This window comes from Papio anubis, chromosome 2 (assembly GCF_008728515.1).
Source record: "Papio anubis isolate 15944 chromosome 2, Panubis1.0, whole genome shotgun sequence".
Classification (NCBI taxonomy): Eukaryota; Metazoa; Chordata; class Mammalia; order Primates; family Cercopithecidae; genus Papio; species Papio anubis.
The window spans coordinates 13,450,390-13,473,172 of record NC_044977.1 but is presented as its reverse complement, the minus strand read 5'-3'; the positions used below and the strand labels follow the sequence as shown (position 1 = coordinate 13,473,172).

At 35.6% G+C, this 22,783-nt stretch overlaps 1 protein-coding gene across 3 annotated transcripts in view; it reads right to left on the bottom strand.

The window, feature by feature from the left end:
• EPHA3 (EPH receptor A3) overlaps positions 1-22,783 on the bottom strand; it is a 358,475-nt gene that overhangs the window by 65,033 nt on the left and 270,659 nt on the right. For 2 of the 3 annotated variants that reach the window (XM_021933950.2, XM_003893817.3), the window contains exons 6-9: positions 14,907-15,031; positions 11,311-11,473; positions 3,737-3,839; positions 2,975-3,042 (exon numbers count right to left, since the gene is read on the bottom strand). In XM_021933950.2, the coding sequence (XP_021789642.1) occupies positions 2,975-3,042; positions 3,737-3,839; positions 11,311-11,473; positions 14,907-15,031 (459 nt within the window). The remainder of the gene's footprint in view (positions 1-2,974; positions 3,043-3,736; positions 3,840-11,310; positions 11,474-14,906; positions 15,032-22,783) is intronic. The other variant, XM_009198517.4, reaches the window with a different exon arrangement.

Sequence of the window (22,783 nt, the reverse complement as noted above, 5' to 3'; positions counted from 1 at the left end):
GAGCTCATTGTCCTAATGAGTGTTTTCATTGTTGAGAACATTTATTTACAATTATTAATATGATTGAGGTTTCCTAATGGTAGAATTTAAGCTTAGAAATGTGCATTTCTTTTGAGCTCACAGATCAGCTTGCATGCTTCTTCCATATAAGCATGAATCCTTCCTATAAAAACATGGGAGAGTCACCCTTTAATACAGTAATCTACTGTGCTTTATTATTACATTAAAATAACTTCTAATGTTATCAGTACTAAAACCCTTTACCTTTAAAAGAAGAAACTTATTTAAGATTAAGGAAAAGCTATCATACTTTTCTAGATGTGGAGTAAGAAAAACTGTAAAAGTAAGTAACCATTACTAAAATATGTTAGCAAATAAAGTCTTGTTGGAGTCTTTTCATTTAGTCAATTTAGTTACATTTTAAGGATGAAAACTCACATCAGATCGACCCTATAATGTGTGATCTTCCAGTTTTTATTTGCCTTTGCTTAGTAACAGTAAGGTAAAGAAATCTAGCAATCCTTTTCAAGGAAATAAAATGAGACTTTAAATATAAGGTAAAATGGAACTGTTTTGTACATAATTACAACTGTTTTGCTTTGCTGAAGCTAAGAAAATTAATGTGGGGGAGATTTCCTGGCATCAGAATTTACACAGATTATAAAATGAGTTGTTAGGAACAATGTCTCACACATTTTAAATAAGCCTTGGCCTTAAACATAAGTCTTGAAGTTGTGATTTAGATTTACCCTTCAGTACCAGTCAGCTTGTAGAGAATATATGTGTGATGAATAACTATATGCAATACTATTACTAAATAATTTGAAAATTAAACCACCATTCCCAAATAAAATCAATCCTATTAATTGCTATTAATTAAAATAAGGTGAATTTCTTTTCCATCCATAAGACATTTGGGGAAAAAAAAATAACAAACATAAACATATACACCCCCAAGTAAAATGGTCTGTTCACTGTAGAAGCACTGGCTGCTGATTTTTAACTGCTGACCCCAGAGATTCCAGGAATCAGGTGATTCAGACTGCAAGGCACATAATCCCTTCACACCAATAATTAAGGGCAACACACAGAGTAACTGGGCTCTGTCATGAAAACCAGATAATAAACACATGCACACGTGTTAAGCTGCACTACTTTACAGCTCGTTCTGTGCAAACACAATTTACATTTCCATTTTACCAGCATGAGTTGCCCTAAGGATAGCAAAGAAGTAAAAAGGCCCAGCCAGAAAGGGCAAGGGGACAGGATCTTAGGAGGTGAAACACATTTCTTTCCTTTTGAAGCAATATTATAGGATTTGTAACAAGGCTGGAGGGAACAGTTCATAGCTAGAGCTTTTTAAAGTAAAACCAAATAAATGGTCTGAAATAAACCAGCTGTAGTATTAAGAGGCAGAAACTTTATGACATGCACGTAAGTTACTTTATGCCTTTGCAGCCAGGATGAAATGCATTTCTTTTTTGTTTGTCATAAGGATATTGTGTGTTTGAAAAAAATTAAAGTATCAACAAAGTCCACCATAAAATCAATAGCAAAATGGACTGGGATGATAGAGGAACCTGTTTAATAATTGGCACACAGAAATTTACCAAAGCTCAAAATTTTTAAGATGTAGAATTCCCATAAAAAAATCAAATCAACACGGTCTTGCTCTAAAGATGATATTTACAACAACTGTTCAAGTCAAATTAACGGTGACTTAATCCACAAGAATGCCACTGCTCTAATTTATGCATAAAAATCGTAACACAAGTGTTTTGTGGGCCCATTGAGAAAAAGAAAGACAAGTATCCTGTAACTTGTTCAGGCATTCTTTTTAGACTTTTGAGTTGGTCACCTAATTAACCTGGACCAATGTGTGTTGATTTTAGGAATGTAGTACTTTGGCTGTTTTGTGTGAATTATTTTATAGACTCTGCAATTGGATGAACAAAACAATGCTTCTGCAAACTCCTATATTGCTTTCATCTCATATCAATTTATATTTTGAAAGGCATTTTTTTCAAGCTACTGTATGCTTCCTGCAGGTTAGCAACAGGTAGTCAGGCATTTTACTTGAGTTATAACTAAAGCTATTATTTTTAGATGATAATCCAATGACTGATACAAAGTATCATGTTAATTGGCAAATAATTTTAGAAGGCAATAGTGAATGCTAAAGAAAGTAATGCTTACAAGACTATATTAGTTATATTGAGATTATTTTAGAGCACATAAGCATGAGTATAGTCTTTGTACTAATTTCCATGAGAACATGCTATTTAAGCCACTGATTAGTAATTGCCACACTAAGCCGAGCCATAGTTTGGAAGACAAAGCACCTGGAATGATTCATTTCACCACAAAAAAAAAAAAAAAAAAAAGGCTTTTCGTTAGTTGTAAACACTTTGTTTCTTAAATGGCTATTTTAAAAAAATTAAAAGGGTAGATTAAAATGTGGAGAGAAAGTTCTGGCTTTACTACTAGTTGGATATCATGTAACTGAAAAATAAACAGTTTATTTTAAAGGCTCTTTCTAGGTTGGTTGATAAAATGGAATAAGGCACTTCAAATAAACAGAGGTTGTTTATATTTACTTGGCAGTTAGGAAAGAGAAAAGTCTCCTATTTAGAGTTTAGCAAAGGACTAGTAATAAGGAAACTGAAGATACGCTTTGCATTTCAGCCATGCAGAGCAGACTACAGTTTCTACTACCTATCATGTGCGTTATTTGAATGTAAACCACAGATTACCCTTTATTTTAGCGTAAGTATGCTGAAATGTACACATATAAAAATTACTTAATGTAGAACCGTGAATTTCCCTCTTTTTCTAAAATAAATTTAATGTACTCAGTTTTTCCATAAAACTACTTTTGAAGTCTCTTTGTCAGGAGGAAGTTAACCAATTGTGAATCAATAACTGCTAGAACTCAAATAGTGAAGTGAAAAAAAAGCCAAGTTTAGAAACTTACAATGCCCATTACCAAAGTGAAGTCTTTTTTCATCTGCCCCATGTTTTGACTTGTTATAGCCACAGAACCTGGAGGTAAATCAAGGAAAGCAAACACATAAGAGGAATATACATAAAATAGTTATCTATGCTCAGAATGTGCAAAGCATAAAAATAAAGCATTTTCCTCAAACAATTAAATGCTTTAGTGAAAGTTTAATAACTTCATATTTTCTAAATCCTCTGAAGAAAGTCTCTCTCTCTGGGGACCCTGGAAAGCTGCCTAATGAGGAGACACATAGAGTTGCTTCCCACTGTGCAGACACTCCAGTTCAGTTTTTATAATGGCCTTAGAACGTGTTTATAGTATTTTTTAACAACTTCTGTTAGAAGGAATGAAGGGTAAAGTCTCCATGGGTAATGATTAGTGCTGTGCAGTGTTATCCCTGTTCTGGGTGAGAAAGTGTCAAGGAAATCTGGGGTTATTTGAAGAGTGAGGAGATAATTAGAGAAAGAAAGTAAAAATTAGGAGTAGGGTCAGAAGAGAGAAGAGGAGGGGTGTGTGTTAAAGAGTGGGGAGAGGAATTTAATGTAGAGCAGAACATCGAAACTAAGGATGGAGAAACAAAGAAAAGGAGAAGAAAGAGAGGACCTAAACTACAAGTGGAGACATTCTTACTTGTTAAAATATTTTATTGAGCACACTCTTCACATTTTAACAGCAACCAATGGCAGCAAACAAAGCAACAATGAAAGTGAATAGTAAAACAGACTGTGAACTCACCTCCCAATCAAAACATAGATGACAACAGTGAGGAGAATAATTGCTACTGCCGCTGAAATGGCGATCATGACCACTTGGCTGCTTTCACCAGAGATGGAGAAAGCTGTGAGGTTGAAGAGAAAAAATAAGCACAGGTTTTATAGTCATGACCAACATCTACATGGAACAGTTGATTGATTAATTAATTAATTTGTGTTCTATTTTTACCTGAAGTATGGCTTAATGTCTGATACCATGTTGAAAGTATTCTTTACTTAGTATTTAAAAAAATAGACATGTCCCATAATTTTGCTTGAAATTTCTACCTGATTAATAAGATTAAATACTTTGTTTCAATGACATCAATCAAACATTATTTAAATGTCTCCTGTCCAAAATCTGCTGTACTGGGTTTCTCTGCCCTCAATGGCAAAAATCTCATTGAATGAACCAGAAGTTATGGGAGGATCTTAGAGAAGAGAGGAAGAGTTCTCAGCATAAAATTATAAAAAGCTTTCTAAATAAGCTTGTTTTACCTCCAATATCTATATTCGTTTGAAAAGTGATATGATACACGGACCTCAACACATACCATCAACAAACCGTCCCTCTATTTCCTACCTTTAGAAATGGCTCCTGAGCCCATTTATTCACCTAGATAAATGATTTGGCACCCAGGAGCCAAATCTTGCCTGTCCCCTGTTTTTGTACAGCTTGTGAGCTTACAATGGTTTTACATTTCTTTTAACAGTTGTAAAAAGTCAAAAAAATGAGATTTCATGACATGTGAAAATTCTAAATCTAGGAAATTCAAATTTTGCTGTTTATAAATAAAGTTTTACTGGAACATAGCCACAATCAATCATTAATTTGTACATTGTCTATGACCAATGTTATGCTAGAATGGGCAAGTTGAGTAGCAGCAATAGAGAATGATGTGCACAAAGCCTAAAATATTTATTATCTGGCCTATTACAGAAAAACGTTTACTGACTCTTGACCCAGACCAATGTTTCTCAAACTTTAATGTTCACAAAAACCACTCAGGAATCTCTGGAAAAGCAGTTTCTGATTCAGTCAATCCGGAGTGGGACATGAGACTGCATGTTTCTTATGAACACATATGAACACACAGGCAGTGCTGATTATGCTGATTTCAGACCACAACATTTTGAGGGGCAAGAATCTAGACTACAAATATAAAATAATCTTCTCCTCTCCACCTCCTAATCATTCTGCTTCCAATTAATCACCAAACACTCTTAAATATCCTAGTTTAAGTCTTCATTTATCTTCTGGATTATACTTAGAAATTCTTAATTGGGTCTCTATTTATATGCTTTTCACATATTTTATCTTTTAGAATATTCCTTCTAAACCATGAATTTGACCATGTCATTCCTAAGCATAAAATGTTTGCATAGGAAAATTTTGACTCTCCGTAACTTTCAGGATAAAATGCAAATTTTATAGCAGAGCATGTAAAAGTCATTTAGGATCTGTTTCATGTTTCAATCCCCAGCCACATCTCCTACAAACTCCATAAGCATCCTAATCTCTAGATTTTTAAAAATACACACATTTCCTGGAATAGCTTCTTTTATGCTCTTATTTGCATATGTTGTTCTTGTGGTAAATGCTGATTAAATACATGAACACCTCAGGACTCAAAAGAAGAGCTAGTTTAGTTATCTGAATAATATCACCTCCCCAGGAGCCAACATGGAATCTTCAGCCTGAACAAATCTAAGTTTGGAAGATTTTCTCTAAAATATGTGTTTTTAGGGATAGTCAAATAATGCAAGAAAACAAATGTGACATATAGGTTGTTAGGAGTTTCCTGTGAGTAGCATCTGAAAAAAAAACAAAAGTGCTCAGAGTGTGGCAGGATGGCACACTCATAGTATAAACTGTTGCAAGGCCTTTATTCTTTACTACCAGCAAACTATTGTTTATACCACTATGGCAGTCACAGGAGTGCTTGCTCAGATGTTCCTGCTGCAAAGAGTATAGTCAGCAGACAGCCTCCAGCTGCTGCACCTTCAGGATCCACTACAGCCTTCAAACACAGGTTATGTTTCCCTTAGTGACTTAACAGTACTGGCAAAGGGTTATGGAGCTTGGCCATCCATGCCGAATGCAACACTCTTCAAATGGGTGATGTGTGCTCTGAAGCTCCCCACTGGCTTGGCTGAGACCCTCAGAGCTGCATTGCTGTCTGGGGCTTCCCTTCCTCAACTCTTTCTTCTTTCCCTCCTTCCCTTTATAAATGACAGACCTACATCTCAGTCTGAGGTTCTGCTTGCCTGGCTCAGCTCCATCTGCCTTTTATCCTTCACAAGTACTTCTCCTATAAAGCTCTCGTAGTTTCCTCTTGGTATCTTCTTCCCAGAGCATCTGACTGATATATCCCTATCCATTGGCTAAAGATCTGTGAATGATTTGTGAAATAGTTTAATCCAATATTTCAAAAACGTTCCACAACATAGAGTGGTGACTTGAACTCATGTTTTTCACTTTGCGTACTGTAGTAACTTATAGAAAGCAGCAAGGTTTGAATTTGAGAATTCAAACCTTATTTTGATTAGCCAGCTTATAAAATAAAGCTCAGGGAAACTGGGAAGGGAAATATGATAGGAGAAAAGATAATTCTCTATTTCTTTTTCTGTTGAAAACAGAATTAAACTAGGATTTCTCTACAGTTTTTTCTCTCTCTAAAATATATGACTCTCAGAGGCTATCTAAAGCACATAACTAAATCAGATCATCTTCATTGTTAAAATGAGCAAATATGTGAATGAATAATAGTGATGAGTTACATAGGTGTCTAATAATTTAATGTAATTGATAGCTATTACATTTCTTAATAATTCAATTTGAATTTGTTTTCTGCTCCCTCTGTTTCTAGCCATTTCTGTTTTGCTCCATCCTACACAGAGTGCTGGCTTTCTCTCTCAAAAGAGTGATTCAGAGTTCATTCTTTTGAGTCAGAACTCCTGGATTTATACTTATTTGCTGTGTGACATAATTTGGTTGTTTGAGAATTAAATGAGTTAGTACTAGTAAAATACTTACAGTAGTGCCAAGCATATATTAAGTGCCCAATAAATGTTACTAATTGTTATATCATTTCCCTGGTGAAAACTTTGCAAAAGTATTCTATTTCCTCCAAAATTATAGATGATGAATGCCTAATTTTTATATAGAAATTTCTCTACTTAATGATTCCATTCTCCCTTTGTCAGGCTTCCTTTACGTCCCCTAGTAATAGGCCCCAAGAAAGTAAAGTTGTACCATTTTTACTCTTCAAAACAACAAATAATGAGGACGTGAGGCATTCGGGAGTGCTAATTTATCCCTGGGGTGGTCTTCTTCATAGTAATATCCAATGAAATCCTCTAATTTTAAAATCCAACTTTATTCCATAGATTGTTATTCTTGAAGTTCTTCAGATGTTCAAATTATGGACTATTTGTTTAAACACAACACACATGCACAGTATCTGCTATATGAGGCTATATGAGGTACTATTTTAAGCTCTTTACAAGTAATAACATATTTCATCAACATTAAAATCTCCTGATGCTTCCCAATTTCCAGATAGCAAAACCGAGACATGCAGACTTGAAATGACTTGTGAAGTTCACTGTAATAATGCTCATCTGCTCTAATGTGTTTGCTCTTAACTCTCACTTTGTCCCTGGTTTTCTTGTGCACGAAGCACACACCACAGCTTTGGTTTTTCCCCACTGAGGGTTTCCAAAGAGTTGGACTCTCTGCTCTTCCAAACATGCCTTAATGTCTGTACTTCTCGTATTGGTGGAAGCTAACTTCATGCTAGGAAAATCCTTTTACTCTTTTATACTCCAAGCTTTCCATGGGTCTTAGTTCAGTATTTTTCTTCTTCATGTGCAGTAATTGCACTGATTCAAGAATTCAAAACCTGGAGATTCTAGGTTTGTTGCTCCACTGACTAGATATGCAAACTCAGAAAAAAACACATAAAATGTGTATCTTAGATCATGTATAAAATGATATAATAGTATCTGAATAGCTTATAGAACAGAATCAAATGAAATGTTTATCATACTGCTTTATATACTGTCATGTAGAAACAAGGATTCTGGAATCGACATATCCCTTGCCAATTGTGTGACTTTGGAAAACTTCCTTAACCTCTCTTTGCCTCAGTTTCCTCATCTGTAAAATGAAGATGATAATAAATATAAAGTACTGACATATAAAAATAAGATATTTTAAAGCACTTAGAAAAATATATGTGCTCTACTCTGTCTCCATCTCTTCCTTACAAAGTTCAGAAAATGTTATCTAAATTCCAGCTCAAAATACATTGTGTTCTACCAAAATATATGCATACATGTCATGAATGAGACATTATGTAATTAAAAAATTAAAACTGGCCTCACACCTGTAATCCCAGCACTTTTGGAGGCTGAGGCAGTTGGATTATTTGAGGTCAGGAGTTCAAGATCAGCCTGGCCAACATGGTGAAACCCGGTTTCTACTAAAAATATCAAAATTAGCTGGTGTTGTGGCACACACCTGAATCCCAGCTACAGAATCTCTTGAACCCGGGAGGCAGATTTTGTAGTAAACTGAGATCTCACTACTGCACTCTCGCCTGGGCGGCAGAGCAAGACTCAGTCTCAAAAAGAATAAATAAATACATAAATAAAATAAAAAATTAAAACTAGTGGGGAAAAGCAAACTTAAATACAAATATAAATTTTATGTCTATTTTTTTAAAAAATCAACATATAACAAATAAGATTCTTATTAAACACTTAGAGTATTTAGGAATATGTCGTTTTGATTTTAAAAAAACAATAGAGTGAGACAAAAAAAAATTTTTCTTTTCCCTCCTAAGACAAAAGGCATTTTTTTCTTATTTTTATTTCAAATTTATTTAAAAATTACATTTTTATTTAAATTTATTTATTTCAATAAAATTTCTCAAATTTATTTAAAACATTATGGTGAAATAGCAAAAGTAAATTTACTTTTGTAAAAAAAAATTAAAATGTGTAACTCACAGTTTTTAAATAAATTAGGAGGGGGAAAAAAAACTCATTTTTTCCACCCTTTTTCCTCTTCTCTCTTTCAATCAATGGAAGAATTGCTAATACAAAACTTACTTGGCAAAAATCCCATGGCCCTGCAGTTTTCAAATGAGATATTTCCTAAACCTCAGGAAATATTCCATTATATTTCATAAATGCTACCACAGCAATATCTGTGGTAAATCTGGAATTATATTAGAATTTTAAAATATATTGTTTTTGCAAATTTACTTATCAGAGAGGGTTAAGTGTTAATTAAGAGCATGTAAGATTAGAGGGATGTTCCCAAATATGCATAAAAAACGTTTATCTAATAGTGATCTGAGCGTTCACCTCATAATATGCTGATTTCTACCACAGGACACAATAAATATTTGCTTTTACTACTTCTATGATTTCCGATCTCTCTTGATAAATCAAATATAGATTTTGTTATTGCTGTTATTTCAAAGATTCATTTAAGTCCCAGCACTTTGGAAGGCCGAGGTGGGTGGATCACGCTGAGGTCAGGAGTTTGAGACCAGCCTGACTAATATGGTGAAACCCCATCTCTACTAAAAATACAAAAAAATTAGCTGGATGTGGGAACGTGAGCCTGTAGTCCCAGCCACTCGGGACGCTGAGACAGGAGAATTGCTTGAATCCAAGAGGCAGAGGTTGCAGTGAGCTGAGATCATGCCATTGCACTCCAGCCTGGGCAACAGAGCAGGACTTTGTCTCAAAAAAAAAAAAAAAAAAAAAAAAAAAAGATTTTGAGAAAAGTTAATCTGTAATCATTTCAAAAGGAGAAACTTTCTTTGTACCACTTAACATTTGCAAAAAGTCTTAGAAGTACAATGTTACTAATGTTAAGTTACACTTACATTTTATTATTGAGCCATCTAAGTTTTTAATTTGTTTTAAACCTTGTTGGCACTTGCATTTCCATCATATTTCATGTTTTGTTTCTAATATCCTCTGAGGGTGATTTCTCCACACACATTTTATTGTGAGGATTAAAAGAGGTCTTTAGGAATAGATTTATGTATTTGAGGATGGCAGGTCTCCTTTGAGTAGAATTGTCATGGTTCAGCTGTAAGCGGATGATTTCTAAAAACATTAGCATCTCAATACCTGGTGGAATTTACAGCTCCTTATTGTAAGCAGCATTTCTAATTGTCTGACAGAAAGTGCGCCATAAAATATGTACTCTAACATGAGTAAACCTGATGGAGTAAATACTATATAACTAGAATGATTTTTATATTTTTAGGCCAGTCCTGAAAGTTTTTATCCGATATCAAATTTGAACACAAAAATATACCAATAACAATGAGATTTTTTGTCAGGAACAAACTATCTAGAAAATGGGAAATACAGATGTCAGGGAAGAATGGGAAATGGGAATGGTCAGAAGATTATTACATTTCTTTCAGCAGAGTGTTGAGCATTGTCAGACCGTTCCTGGGTAATCTATTTCTAAAGGATGTGCATCTTTGCTCATCTTTCTAGGCTATTTTACAAGAGTGAATTTAAGTTGTAGAAAACTGATAGTGATATATATCCTTTTTCCTTTAACAATTGAAATAACATTTATTTGCTAGAAAGACAACTGGTTTGTGCCCTGTAAGAAAGATGACCTCGATCATTACATTTATTACCCTCATTGGATATTAACCAGTTTGGGATATATTAGCACATTTTAACATATTATGATTGCCTAAACACACACACACACACACACAAACACACACACACACAAATACACACGAACACATACACATAATTATGTATCTGTTCAAGTTTTTCTTAGAACAGGTTTTAATCTCTTGCTAATCTGCTCATTAATTAATGAGTTAAGTAAAATCATTAACTTGCACTCATTTTATATTAGTGCCATAGAAATAATTTTACCTTTTTGAAAATTGTATTTTAGCAAAGGACTTTTTTAAGTATGAAGAAAATTCATTTGAAAAAAAGAAAAGTTACTGGGAAAATGTTTGCCAGTTTTAGGCCAATTTTAGCCAAATTTGGGGTTAAAGGAACAGGCTATTCAAATTACTTGTGAATGTGAAAGAAGTGATAAAACACATTTTAGAAAATCCTTATTCTCTCTGTGATATGCTGTTGAATGTGTTAAGGATTAAAATAAAATTAAGATTCTCATGGATCAGCAAGTTTCTTTTTTGTAGCTCATTGAATCATGCAATGAACCTGGAATATCTGAAATGACAGGAACTGGAAGTGCATTAATATATTAAATAATGTTCCTCAAAAGCAATTTATGCCTAACAACAAAACAGAAGCATTTCAGGCATTAGAATATGCAGGATAAAAGGAAACACAAAATGTACACCCACACAAACACAAATACTGTATACAGACACAGGGCTCTGCAAATTGCAATGTCCCAAACAATATACCTTAAATGTATCACATTTGGTTAAAACTTAGAGACAGTGAGAATAAATGATCAGACATCTTTTGCAAGACCCCCCTGCCCCCTCCTCTAGACTACATTGAAATAATACATACAGTCTGGACTAGTTTCGAACTCAAACTTGCGGCTGTTCGTCCCATATCCAGCAGCTGTTCGGGCTCGGATTTGGAATACATATGTAGTGTCAGGCTTGAGGCTACTGATGGTAACATTTGTGCCTCTTGCCCTCAGAATGGTATAACTTGTCTCTTGTTCCTGCTTTGAGGTCAGAAAATAAATCATGTTAAAATCAAATCTTCATAATGCTATAAAACGATAAACAGTGAACCACTCAAACCTGATTCTTTTATATTTTAACACAGATCATGGGATGGATTTAAAAAGTCATATTGATTATTGCAATTATTTTATTCTCCAAAGGCAACATAGGCTTGGTGTGTGTGTGTGTGTGTGTGTGTGTGTGTGTGTGTGTGTGTGAGAGAGAGAGAGAGAGAGAGAGAGAAAGTCTTGCTCTGTAGCCAGGCTGGAGTGCAGTGGCGTGATCTCAGCTCACTGAAACCTCTGCCTCCCGAGTTCAAGAGATTCTCCTGCCTCAGCTTCCCGAGTAGCTGAGATTACAGGTGCATGCCATCACTCCCAGCTAATCTTTGTATTTTTAGTAGAGACGAGGTTTCGCCATGTTGGCCAGGCTGGTCTTGAACTCCTGACCTCAGGTGATCCACCCGCCTCGGCTGCCCAAAGTGCTGGGATTACAGGCGTGAACCACCATGCCTGGCCCAACATAGGCATTTCTAAAAGATACAAATATTTACAGAATTTCCTAATTTGAATATTATTATTTCTGCCCTGCATATAAAGCAGGAAAAATTTAGCTTTATTCTAACTAATCAGTAAATATGTGAGGGAAGATATGTTCTCTTCAAAGTCAAGGCTGAGAGAAAACTTAAATCTAATTCCAATTACAACCTTACAAAGAAGAAAATATCCCTTTGAATGAAACCTAATAGGAATGCTCTATTGATTCTGGAGTAGAATATTTTTTTATCAACCTTAAAATATTAAACATAAAAAGTCAAGGTTTTATATGTAGCTCTACATTATTTTTAGCATAACTGTATTTGTGCTGTATTTAATCTAAGTCACTATGGTTTGGTAGAGGCAAAAATCTCCAGATCAAAGGCTAGAAATATTTCTCAAAAAGGATCTCTAGGAGATTCACATTGTACATTAGATTCACACCACACCACATTTTAGTGGTCTCTTTGTGTCAAGTCTCGTTTACAAATATTGAATTTATCCAGAATTACGTTTTTCCTTTCACATATATTATTATGCACAGAGCTCCTATGGGGAACCTGATTTCAAGCAATGGTACAATGTCCCTGCACCTAGGGTAGGACTTAGAGTAGGTAATACGAAACACTGTATATCCTCAACCAAGATGAGATTGAGTAGTACAGAAAACACGCCATACATGACATATAGTGTTCATCACCATCAGCGGAATAACCAATCAAGAAAGCTAGACCTTGTGGAGTTTAAATACTAGAGACACTTTCTCAGTATTACCAAGCATACTATAAATATTTGGAATTAATTTTTAAATTTAGGTATATATGATGCAAATATGTATTTATAGGAATATATTTTAAATAATATTACAGGTATGTATGTATCAAAAATACTTAGGGAATAATCAATAGATTCAACCATTTTTTCCTGCATTGGTTAATATTGTTTCAAAGTAATTTCCAGGGGTGGTGGCTCACGCCTGTAATCCCAGCACTTTGGGAAGCCAAGGTGGGCAGATCACCTGAGGTCAGGAGTTTGAGACTAGCTTGACCAACATGGAGAAACCTCATCTCTACTAAAAATACAAAATTAGTGGGGCATGTTGGCACATGCCTGTAATCCCAGCTACTTGGGAGGCTGAGGCAAGAGAATTGCTTGAACCTGGGAGGCAGAGGTTGTGGTGAGTTGAGATTTTGCCATCACATTTCAACCAGGGCAATAAGAGTGAAATTCTGCCTCAAAAACAAACAAACAAACAAAAAAAACCAAAAAAAGTAGTGCTGCTTGTTGTGTTTGTTGAAGGAGTCTGAAATAAGGCAGAACACTTTTCATGTTTGTGAAAGGTACAGATGTATACAGTTAAAATTTGATTTTAATCTCATAGATCTAAATGTTACCTAACATTCTTCTCCCATTTCTGAAATGTAGTTTGAACTGCGGCATATAACTGATTTTTAAAAATTTTGTGGCATCATTTATGAACATGAATTATTATATTTCCCCATTCTATCTTGTCATACTTCTGAAAATAGATCACAGTCATATGAGCGTTTGATTTTACTACAGTAGAGGACTCAAAGTTAAGAGAAAACTTATTTCTACTATAATTTTGGAAAAATAAAGTTTATTTGGCATCAATTTCGTTTAATGAAAAAGACATACTCTAGTCTCTCTTACAGACAGACTACGAAAAAAACGACATTATACTAGAGAAATACATTAACTTCAAGCAAGGAAATAACTACATAACGCAAAACAATGTTTTTACATTATGCATTTTTGCACAGTTGATTATGCCAATAATTCTCATCAGGATGTATTCTCATGTAGAAAAAGGTACCTGATATAGGGGAAAACATACTAAAGGAGGACTCATGGCTGACGCGATCCAAAACAGAGATCTAATATTTATTCGCAGTGAGGCCGTCGGAAATCCACATAACGTCACTCTCAGTATTCTTAATTGTTAAACAACTTACTTTTCTACTTCCATAAGGTTATTATACAGCTCAAACTTAAGTAATATCCACAGAAATTGTTCTGTAAATATAAACTGCTGTATAAATGCACAATTTGCATTTAATTCACTTTAACACACTTTATAAACTGAAGTAGATACACTAATATGTAGTCGTCACTTTGTAGCTGTGAAACTAACTAGCTGCGATGCTAAGGTTTAAACACGTCTTGCCTTTAAACTTTACTATGATTTACAAACAGAAAAAAAAATGAGTCATTTAGAATGATGGAATACTCACCACTCCACTCAGGGCAAAATAACTGCGCACCTCTTTTTTAATAATTTTTAAATTTGGGGTAAAAATAACCATGTGCCTATTTTTTTTTAAAATAATTGCATTACCAAGCCACAATTTTATGTCAGGCAAATTTATCCATCCATCCCCAACCTTTTAAATTTCCTTCTACAGGGTCAAGAAAGCTTTTCATCATCAGTTAAACAATACAATATTTTTGTCACTAGCACAATGTTTCTATTTGTATTGAATGAAATGCATGTCAATTTGAAGGTCAGGATATGATGCTTGAGGTAATGAACTAAAAAAACAGTTCACAAATAGACTAAGAAATCACAATAAAATAGTTGGTAGAGGAGGGGTCTTGGTGTAAAAGGATACAAATGTCATGCTATTGCCATAACTAACTGGATTAAGTTGGCAGTGGCATCTTTGATGTTGCTTATTGCTCTAGAATACGGGGTATTCAACAAGATTCTTTCTAAACCTTCCTCTACCAATAAATCAAAGGGGTCACATGGCCACAGTTCTCAATAGCGCTCTACCATTTACCAGCAATGTCACTGGTTTCTTTCCAAGAGCACAGCTCATGAGGAAACAGCTTCTTTCCTACACAGCCCAACCTTGAAACATTGTTTCCCCACCTTTTCATAGTATTTGACCTCGTAGTCCAATATGATCCCATTAGGATGTTCAGGTTCTTGCCAGGACAAAGAGATGCTATTTCTGGAGGTCCGATCTTTCTTAATCGTCAGGACAGGTGATGGAGCTGTAAAGAGAAGATGGGAGGGGAAGGTGGAAGGAAGCAAATTAATGGGTTGGAAAGGCTGGCAAATAAGAACAGAGAGAGAAGGGAACATGCAAATGGAATCTATCATCATTCCAATTTTTGGCAAGAAAGCACTATTTCCATTTCCAAGGCTCTTGAGTATTAATCTGGCCCCATATCCAGGCTCAACAGCTGGATTATAGCCCTGGTACATGCAGGCCTAGGGAAAATGAGCTGAGATTCTCTGCTGCTGGTGGACTAGTGGCAAGTGAGCAGATGTTTTCAATCTGCTACTATAATGTAAGCAATGAAATATATTTGATATATTAAAAAAAGAACAAAACATCAGGACTACCTATTTGTTATAATGTTGCAAAGTTATTAATGCCAGATTCTTCAGCTCATTGATAACATTTTCATATGCAGCTCTGCAAGAGGACTGGAATCCATTATGCACAAGGAGTCCCATGGTATCCATAGGTAATAATAATATTTAGTGTATTGTAAAATAGATATGATTTAGGACATATTACAGTAGGTCTTGACTTCTGACAAACATCTCTTGACTACAAAGAAAAGGAAACAACAATCTTCTGTTTTACATTTTTATTTCTTAAAAAAATATTTAATGAGAGGTACCAAGGAAATGACTGCTATATGTGTTTTACAATTACCTAGACATGTTTTGAAATGTCTTATTTGATGGTGATTCTATATTTGCTATGTTTTGCTAAGCATTATCGAAAGTATGGAATATCAATAAAAACCCCATCTGTTTGGATCAGATATCATAGGGTCAAATTCATTTCTAACTGAAGATTAAATATATTTTAAGTGATTTCCTTCTTCAAACCCTTCCCTTAAAAGGAAAAATGCATCCTATCATTAAAGTACTTCTGCTTTCAAGTCTCAATATTGGTTCACTCACCAATCAAAATATCTTAATGGAATGCAGCAAAATAAACTACAAACACACAACAAACGAAAACTCCGGAATCTTTAGATACGCTAACTGTTGAATTGTTTTCATTGTTAAATAACTTATTTTTATATAGATTTTTCTCAAATCAAGGGCTGTAAGAACCTCATATATTTGTATTTCCCACAAGTTAGCAGAAGTTTCGAATTTGTTGACATTTCTATGATTATCACATGATGACTTTTGCATCCGACCTCTCGTTCAAACTTTCCTCTCTATAAACACTTTTCATTTTTATTCTTCACCTGTAATAGAAACTTTCATTACGGCTGCCTTATGCCACTTCCAAGAAAACTGTACACGAAAAAATAGAATCTATTGCGGTATTTCCCATCCACTGGGTTGTATTACTTGTGAGGTCATAGGAACTCCTTCTAATTGAAGCATGGATTGGCCTAGGAATGATGACTTAATCTTTTGTTTTATTTTTTTCTTTTTTTAAGACAGGGTTTTGCCCTTGTTGCCCAGGCTAGAGTGTAGTGACGTGATCTCCGCTTACTGCAGCCTCCCGCTCCCAGGCTAAAGCAATCCTTCTGGCTTAGCCTCCCAAGTAGCTGAGACTACAGGCTTGTGCCACCACAATCAGCTAATTTTTTTATTATCTGTAGAGACAAAGTTTTGTCACATTGCCCAGGCTGATCTTGAACTCCTGGGCTCAAGTGATTCTCCCCACTAGGCCTCCCAAAGTGCTAGGATTATAGGCATGAACCACCACAGTTTGCCTGACTTAATCTTCTGCCAAGGAAAAAATGTAGGTGTTGCTTTTCTGATGAAAAAGTAAATTCATTTTCTTATCAACATTTTGCTTCCACTAGAAATTAGTATCTTTTCATATACATTAATATCATTTACCTTTCATTGTCAATTCATCTATTCAATAATCCTCTATTTTAGTCCCTAAATTGGTTTCACCCCCACAACCCTGTGATTTGTTCTCTAAAGTTGATTCTAAGCAAAAGATAAGTTATTTTTCTTATATTTTAGTTGAAGCTTCATAAACATATTCAATATATACAAATGTATTGCTGCATTACAAATAAATAGACATGTGGATTTAAAAAAAATATTCTATTTTTACATACTTCAATACTTAGAAAAATCAATTCATTATCCAATCACTAATAAAAAAATTGCAGCCCCAATGTCTTTGGACTCAAATTTTGCATTTCCTACAATGAGGAAATCCTACTAATTTTTCTGCTGAAGTAAGTCCATTAATGGAGTCACATTTAATGTTAGTTTCAAGAGCATTTCAAGAAGCTTGATGTTGGAACACATGAGGTCCTACATTTAATTTGATACCACCATGAAACTTCCATTTTTTCCTCGTGGTTAAAATTCATTTTCAAAGAAGTGTTGAAAATAACCAAGTACAGCATCTCTCCTTTAAAAAAAGAAGAGAAAATAATTCATTTGAAAGAACAATTGTGATGAGGATTGTATTAACTTTTTAATGAAAGCTTTGCGGGCTGTTTTGGGGGTCTGTCCAAATTTTACTGCTTCTGCACTGAGCAGGACTTTATAACTTGAATTTCTTCAAAGCTCTTTGAGCAAGCTGCAGGACTCTGTTGGACTGTAATAAATAGCCTTTTGTAATTCCACACTTACTTAAGTAGAGGCAATTGCTTGAAGCTTGTGCCATCACTATGTTAAATGAACCTTTTCTGATTGCTGCTTTTGGACCCCTATTAAGTCATTTGTTCTGCTCTTTTAATACACGCCCCTTGTGCTGGCTGCATTTCAGCAAAGTTCAACTCAGTACACCAGCTGGAAGCCCGGTACTTTTAGGTAATACTCATCAATATTTTAATATTAATAAATAATTAATAGGAATTGTTTTTCTTTCCCTTGAGAAATAGTGTGGGCATAATAAAACATAATGGAGAAAGAGACAAATTCTATGAGCACTCCACTGTATCAATGCTTTTAAAAAGTTTTCCAGAACACTTTTTAATTCATGTTTTGAGGCATAATGTATCGATTCTTTATGTGCTGTAACACAATTTAGAATATTAATGAGAAACGGTGATACAAATTATGCTTTTCATTAATTTTCAGATATCAGAGAGTGATTTGTTCAAACTACTAATTTGCAAATTCATAGAAATTCTTTAAATCAGTATTTTTCTGTACAAAAATCATGATATTGCAATGTACACTGTACGACAGATTTATTTTCTTTTTTAAATAAAAATTTAAAATTTGCAATTTGAGAGAATGGAGGTTAATGGTTAAGCAAAATGGAAAAAAAAAATTTCAACCTCCTTAAGACTGGAAAAATGCTGGGAGCTACAGGCAAAATTAAGAAGGAAGAGAAAGCTCAGGGATTTTGTAGCAAAAATGCTGGTATATATGCTAAAATCGCAATTGCCAGCAAACGATCTGATAGCCTAGGATTTTTTTTTTTTTAGATGGAATTTCACTCTTGTTGCCCAGGCTGGAGTTCAATGGCGCAATCTCGGCTCACTGCACCTCCACCTCCCGGGTGCAAGAGACTCTACTGTTTCAGCCTCCCAAGTAGCTGGGATTACAGATGCGTACCACCACACCCAGCTAATTTTCATATTTCTAGTAGAGACAGGGTTTTGCCATGTTGGCAAGGCTGGTCTCGAATGCTTGACCTCAGGTGATCCACCCACCTCAGCCTCCCTAAGTGCTAGGATTACAGGAGTGAGCCAGCGTACCCGTTCGGATTTTTAATTTTCTGCCTGTTATACACCCTAATTGATAGATTATTGAAATCATTCCCTCATTAAGAGAAAGAAGTTGATGACAGAATAGGATGCCGAGAAACTGGTGCAGGCATTGTTGCAAGTTAACAAATAGTTTTGTAGAAAAACAAATGAAGAAACTGGTAAAAAGAAATTTTACAACAGTATAAAGGTAATAATTTTTAGAAAATTTAAAATGATGTCTGGTATATAAAATACATTTTTGTTGTATTGGTATTGAAGAGAGAGAAATAATATTAATATTTGATCTTCAACTTTAGCTATTCTGGGTACAGCTGACAGATGTTCCCTGTGTAAAATCATAAAGAAAGGAGACATATATACTTTGTAAAGTGGCATTGATTATATTTTAAATGAAATATTTCTTAAAAGAATACAAGTAGACCGGGCGCAGTGGCTCACGCCTGTAATCCCAGCACTTTGGGAGGCCAAGGCAGGCGGATCACAAGGTCAGGAGATCGAGATCGTCCTGGCTAACATGGTGAAACCCCGTCTCTACTTAAAAAAAAAAAAAAAAAAAATTAGCTGGGTGTGGTGTCGGGCGCCTGCAGTCCCACCTATTCGGAGGCTGGCGTGAACCCGGGAGGCGGAGTTTGCAGTGAGCTGAGATCGCGCCACTGTACTCCAGTCTGGGCAACAGAGCGAGACTCTGTCTCAAAAAAAAAGAAAAGAAAAGAAAAGAAAAGAATGCAAATAAAGAAGAAAAATAGTTAAGACTAAGAAGGAGGGGTGGCTTTTGAGTCACACAGCTGACCATCCTCCAGACTTACACAGCACTGTTGAAAACTTCCAAACACCGCCAGTACTAAGGAAACTCTTAACTGTGTGACAGTGGAAATGCGTGATGCTCTCAATCCATTCTTCTTTCAAATGCTTCTTTGGTCATGACAGGACTAGACAGATATTTTTACCCTATGTTACCTAGTAGTATGTGTTTTATAAAAGCTGGTATAGAAGTGCTTTTCAGGCCAGGCTCAGCGGCTCGCACCTGTAATCCCAGCACTTTGGGAGGCCGAGGCAGGTGGATCACTTGTGATGAGGAGTTCGAGACCAGCCTGGCCAACATGATGAAACCCCGACTCTACTAAAAATACAAAAAAAAAAAAATTAGCTGGGCATAGTGCCGGGCACCTCCAATCCCAACTACTAGGGAGGCTGAGGCAGGAGAATCACTTGAACCCGGGAGATGGAGGTTGCAAGTGAGCAGAGATTGCATGCCATTGCACTCCAGCCTGGAAAACAAGAGCAAAACTCTGTCTCAAAAAAAAAAAAAAAAAAAAGTATTTTTCAATTTCTCCTCTAAGAAGACATAACTTTCTGGAAACCAAGAGTTGACTTGTTCACAGTGTTTTCTTCCCTAAGTCCAGGCCACCGCAATGACAGCCTCTTGAAATAGCAACATGCAATGACTAGTTGAGATGTATGACGGAGACATGCAAAGTACCCTGTTTGTTTTTTGGAAACAAGAGTCTTGCTCTGTCTCCCAGGCTGGAGTGCAGTGGCACAATCTTAGCTCACTGCAACCTCTACCTCCGGGATTCAAGTGATTCTCCTGCCTCAGCCTCCTGAGCAGCTGGGATTACAGAAGCATGCCACCATGCCCCGCTCATTTTTTGTATTTTTAGTAGAGACGGGGTTTCATCATTATGACCAGGCTGGTTTCGAACCCCTGACCTCAAGTGATCTCCTCGCCTCGACCTCCGAAAGTGCTAGCATTACAGGCATGAGCCATCACGCCCGGCCAAAGTACCACTTTTAATAGTTAATAATTGGCCAGGCACAGTGGCTCACGCCTGTAATCCCAGCCCTTTGGGAGGCTGAGGTGGGCAAATCATGAGGTCAGGAGGTCAAGACCAGCTTGACCATCAGGGCGAAATCCCATTTCTAATAAAATTCAAAAATTAGCCAGGTGTGGTGGTGTCTGCCTTTAATCCCAGCTACTTGGGAGGCTGAGGCAGGAGAATCACTTGAACCCTGGAGGCGGAGGTTACAGTGAGCCAAGATGGCACCGCCACACTTCAGCCGGGGCAACAGAATGAGACTTAGTTTAAAAAAAAAAAGAAGTTAATAATTGAACCTCAGCTGAGAGGTAGAGAAGAACTTTTTCTAAAAGATTGTTTCTTCATCTAGTTGAAGTACAGAAGGAAGATTTTTGCACATTGTAACCTGAGTCATTGACTACATTCAATAAAATAATAGAAAAACAAATTACAACGGAAAAGCAAAAATGTTACCCAGAAAATGTCTCCCTGTGAAGGGATCCGGTTAGGGATGAGACTTGCATCATTCACAAATTGTGTTAGAATTACATTTGATACATGTGTGTGCCAGATCTAGTGACAGACATGGAAGGGATTCTTTGTTTTAACCATGGTGTTTTAAAATCGACATTATTCTGCCACTAAAATATGACCCTTCCTTAAAATCAGGAAGTGAAAACTTCAAAATTCAACCCCTAAAGGATCTGGTTTGGTTAATTTGTTTTTATTGGGACCTTCCTCTTTCTAGATTTGGGAATTTCTAATGAACCTCTGAGGTATCTCTGTGGTTTAGAGACTGGACAAGTTAAAGTAATAACAAAAAGGGCTCGGGATTTCTTTTCTAAGTGAGCCAAAGCTTTTAAAAATTATCTCCATGGGAAAATATATACAGTAAATGGTTGAAAGATTTTTCTTTTGAATCAGACATGACTTTAAAAGCATTAGTCTCTTATTTTTCTTTACCATTCATTACAATGCCTACTGAGGAACACTTCCTTCTCAGCTTTTTCAGAAGTGAACACTTCTGTGAAATCCAGACACCCTCTTGGGTTTGATTTAGCATAATCATTCATAGATTAATGTTCTCCAACTCACTATTCCTACACTGATTTTCCAAACCTGGTGTTCTGATTTTCTATTTTAGCTACAAAGCCTCATCAATTTGCAGTATATTCATTTCAAAATCTCAGAGTTATAGTTTCTATTTTCTTTCTCACCAATAATTCAGCTTGCCAATCAGGTCCACCTTCCAAAAGCTGATCAATTTTCTACTTTTCCAGCTGTGGCTTAGTTCAAACCCTTGCCATTTACCACCTGCATTGGACTCTATGCCTTTCAGCTTCTTAATATTTTCAGAATTTCAACTTTCTATACATTTTGATGAATTATTGTATAAAGCAAATGAAACATTGATTCCCCTCTCTTTCAAAATCACATAATTTCAAATCTAGGTTTTCTAAAGTGTTAAACAAATAATAAGCTCCAACAGAATGGTCTGGAGATCTGTATTTTTAAGAAGACAATAGCAGAAAACTCTTAGGATCACAAAGAGCTGGGAAACTTTGGACTACAGTAGGATACAAAATTTGAAATTCATTTCATTGTTATTTAGTGCTCCTCACAAGACTGCAACACACATACCAGCTTTGTCATTTATTGCTTTCCATACAAAGCAAAAATTCTAAAGACGATTCTTTTTTTCAATTATTTGTGTATGCTGTACTCCCTGTCTGCAACACTAGGTATCTTTTATTTCCACCTGGAAAACTGCTTCTACTCCTCATTATTCTCCAAAATCCTTTGCTAATGTAATTCCCTCATAAAGTTTCTCCTGAGTCCCTTAGGCAATAGTTAATCAGCTCCTTCCTCTGGCCTCTTATAGTATAGTTGCTCTTTCTCCTATTATTTAGCCCACTGCATTGTGTTGTAATTACATCATTTGCTTACAGTATGCCTTCCCACTAGACTGCATGTCCCTCAGAATCTTAGGTGCCTAGCATAGTGTCGACTTTGCATAAATCTAGCCATGGAATTTGGTTAGCGTTGAAATAAAGTACACAGCATATTTTGTGGCAGGTTCCTCTGAAAAATAAATTCTATTTAGCCCTTGATATTAAAATAATAAAATTAAAACAAAAATGGCAATTAAAATGTGCTTAGAAGAGAGACTACACTCTATAAACTTACGTTATTCAAATTCTAGAGTAAAAAGAAAAGTAATTTTCTCAATAGAATTAATTGTGCTGGGAGAAAAATATTCTAAGACACAATACACTGAAAA